The sequence below is a fragment of the Penaeus japonicus genome, unplaced genomic scaffold (genome assembly GCF_977035675.1).
Source record: "Penaeus japonicus unplaced genomic scaffold, GWHDUDI00000001_assembly GWHDUDI00000020, whole genome shotgun sequence".
In the NCBI taxonomy this organism is placed as follows: domain Eukaryota; kingdom Metazoa; phylum Arthropoda; class Malacostraca; order Decapoda; family Penaeidae; genus Penaeus; species Penaeus japonicus.
Window position 1 is genome coordinate 3,456,402 of NW_028234422.1, and position 2,500 is coordinate 3,458,901.

Here is a 2,500-nt window from a genome sequence, read left to right on the forward strand (position 1 = left end):
GCGGTCTTTGCGTCCCTCTGCTTGGGAACTTCTCCTGCCGATGTACCTTCATGTTCGTCGGACGTATCTGCGACAGGAGTGAGTTGGGTAGAGTGGTTGTGCATGTTTTTTTTTTTTTTTTTTTTTTATCTTTCTTTCTTTCTTTCTTTATTCATTTTTTCTTTCTTTCTTTATTTCTTTATTTTTTTTCTTTCTTTCTTTCTTTCTTTTTTTTTTAATATTGTTGTGAGGGTTTTTTGTTTTTATTATTTTTTTTATTGTTGTTGTTGTTTTTCAATTTTCATTTTCATCTTTTTGTTATCATTGTTATTATCATTATCGTTGTTACTATCATTTTTGTCATTATTATTATTATCATGATTATTGCTATTATTTGTTTATTGTTATTATCATTTATTTATTATTGTTGTTATCATGATTATTGTTATTATTTGTTTATTGTTATTATCATTTATTTATTATTGTTGTTATCATGATTATTGTTATTATTTGTTTATTGTTATTATCATTTATTTATTATTGTTGTTATCATGATTATTGTTATTATTTGTTTATTGTTATTATCATTGTTATTATCATTATTATCATCATCATTATTACCATCATTGTTATCATTATCATTATTGCTATTATCATTATTAATAATAATAATAATATTAGCATCATCATCATCATTATCATCATCTATCATTAGCATCACTAACATCATAATCATCAATATCATCACTCTTCTCTTTAATTGCAATCTCAGTTATCAGAGCAATACCCTGATCACTGCAGAATAAGTAGGATGAAATATCAATAATATCAGTCATGTAATAATATCATTTCAATAATATAAATAATATCATGTAAATAATATCATTTCAATAATATAAATAATATCATGTAAATAATATCATTTCAATAATATAAATAATATCATGTAAATAATATCATTTCAATAATATAAATAATATCATGTAAATAATATCATTTCAATAATATAAATAATATCATGTAAATAATATCATTTCAATAATATAAATAATAGCATGTAAATAATATCATTTCAATAATATAAATAATAGCATGTAAATAATATCATTTCAATGTAAATATTATAAAAATAAGTACGATGAAATATCAATAATATCAGTCATGTAATAATATCATTTCAATAATATAAATAATATCATGTAAATAATATCATTTCAATGTAAATATTATAAAAACAAGTATGATATCAGTCGCGAAAATGAGCAATGTACATGCACGTGACCCAAGCATAGGACACTTTCTCTCAAAATTGCAAGAAAAGCACATGCTGAAGCCGCCCACGAGCATGCATTTCATCCGGCAGCAATTTTGACATGCAACCGTATATAAAACTGCATGTTATGTCTGTCTATCATGCATACTTTCAAGTCATGAGGTACGATATCTGAAAGGAATTAGAGTTGTAGTTTATAGTGCATAAATGGCACCATATATATTTTCTTTATGGTGTTGTAGATTATCATCATTATCTTTATGATAATTATTATTATTATTATTATCGTCGTCATCTTCATTATTATCACTGTTATTAATTTCGTAGTTAGTGTCATGGTAATAATGATACCATATATCATCATTTTTATCATTACTATTATTATCATCATCATCATCATTATCATTCTTATTATGTTCATCATTAGTATTATGGTAATTATAGTACCATATACCATCACTCTTACTATTATTTATAATTATATCCCCATTCATCATTTTTCAGTATATATCCAAGCATGTCTTTGTATACCATTCAAAATGTAATAGAAAAAATGGTTGAATAACAGTTTTTATGAAATATTTCTCAATCGAGTGTGTTTGACTATTTCGCCTTTGCATTCTTGAGTATTTATCTGATTTTATACATTCATCTATTCATGTGTGTATTTGTTGTGCTCTGTACGTGAATGCATGTGTGTGTATGTGTGTGTGTATGTGTGTGTGTGTGTGTGTGTGTGTTTATGTGTGTGTGTGTGTGTGTGTGTGTTTATGTGTGAGTTTATGTGTGTGTGTGTGTCTGTGTGTGTCTGTGTGTGTCTGTGTGTGTACGTATGTGTGTGCGTGTGCATATCATATTGACTCCTTAATTGAATTACTCAAACGTGAGGGTGAGTAGTATCATGCATGATGTTGAAACCTCATTCTATTAAACAAACTTGATGCACAAAATGAGTGAAGTGTTAATCTGCGAAGCTCCATTCTTGTATATCAAAGTAATGCTCCGTTATGCAATACACTTTTATATAAACAAATAAATATAATCATATATATATATATATATATATATATATATATATATATATATATATATATATATATATATATATATATACTCATTCTCCTCTCTTTTGCTCTCGTTATTAGTATGTAACGGGATAGCCAAAGGAATTAAAATCAAATTAAGAGGAACAAAATGATGCAAATACCTCTTTTTCTTTTTTTTCTTTTCTTTTTGTAACGTAATAAT

The 2,500-nt window shown here is 25.6% G+C and overlaps 1 protein-coding gene across 1 annotated transcript in view; it reads left to right on the top strand.

The window, feature by feature from the left end:
- LOC147469610 (agrin-like) overlaps nucleotides 1-2,500 on the top strand; it is a 12,248-nt gene that overhangs the window by 3,855 nt on the left and 5,893 nt on the right. Inside the window, exon 2 of the mRNA XM_086548511.1 lies at nucleotides 1-78. This exon is cut by the window's left edge and continues 173 nt beyond it. Within this exon, the coding sequence (XP_086404637.1) occupies nucleotides 1-78 (78 nt within the window). The remainder of the gene's footprint in view (nucleotides 79-2,500) is intronic.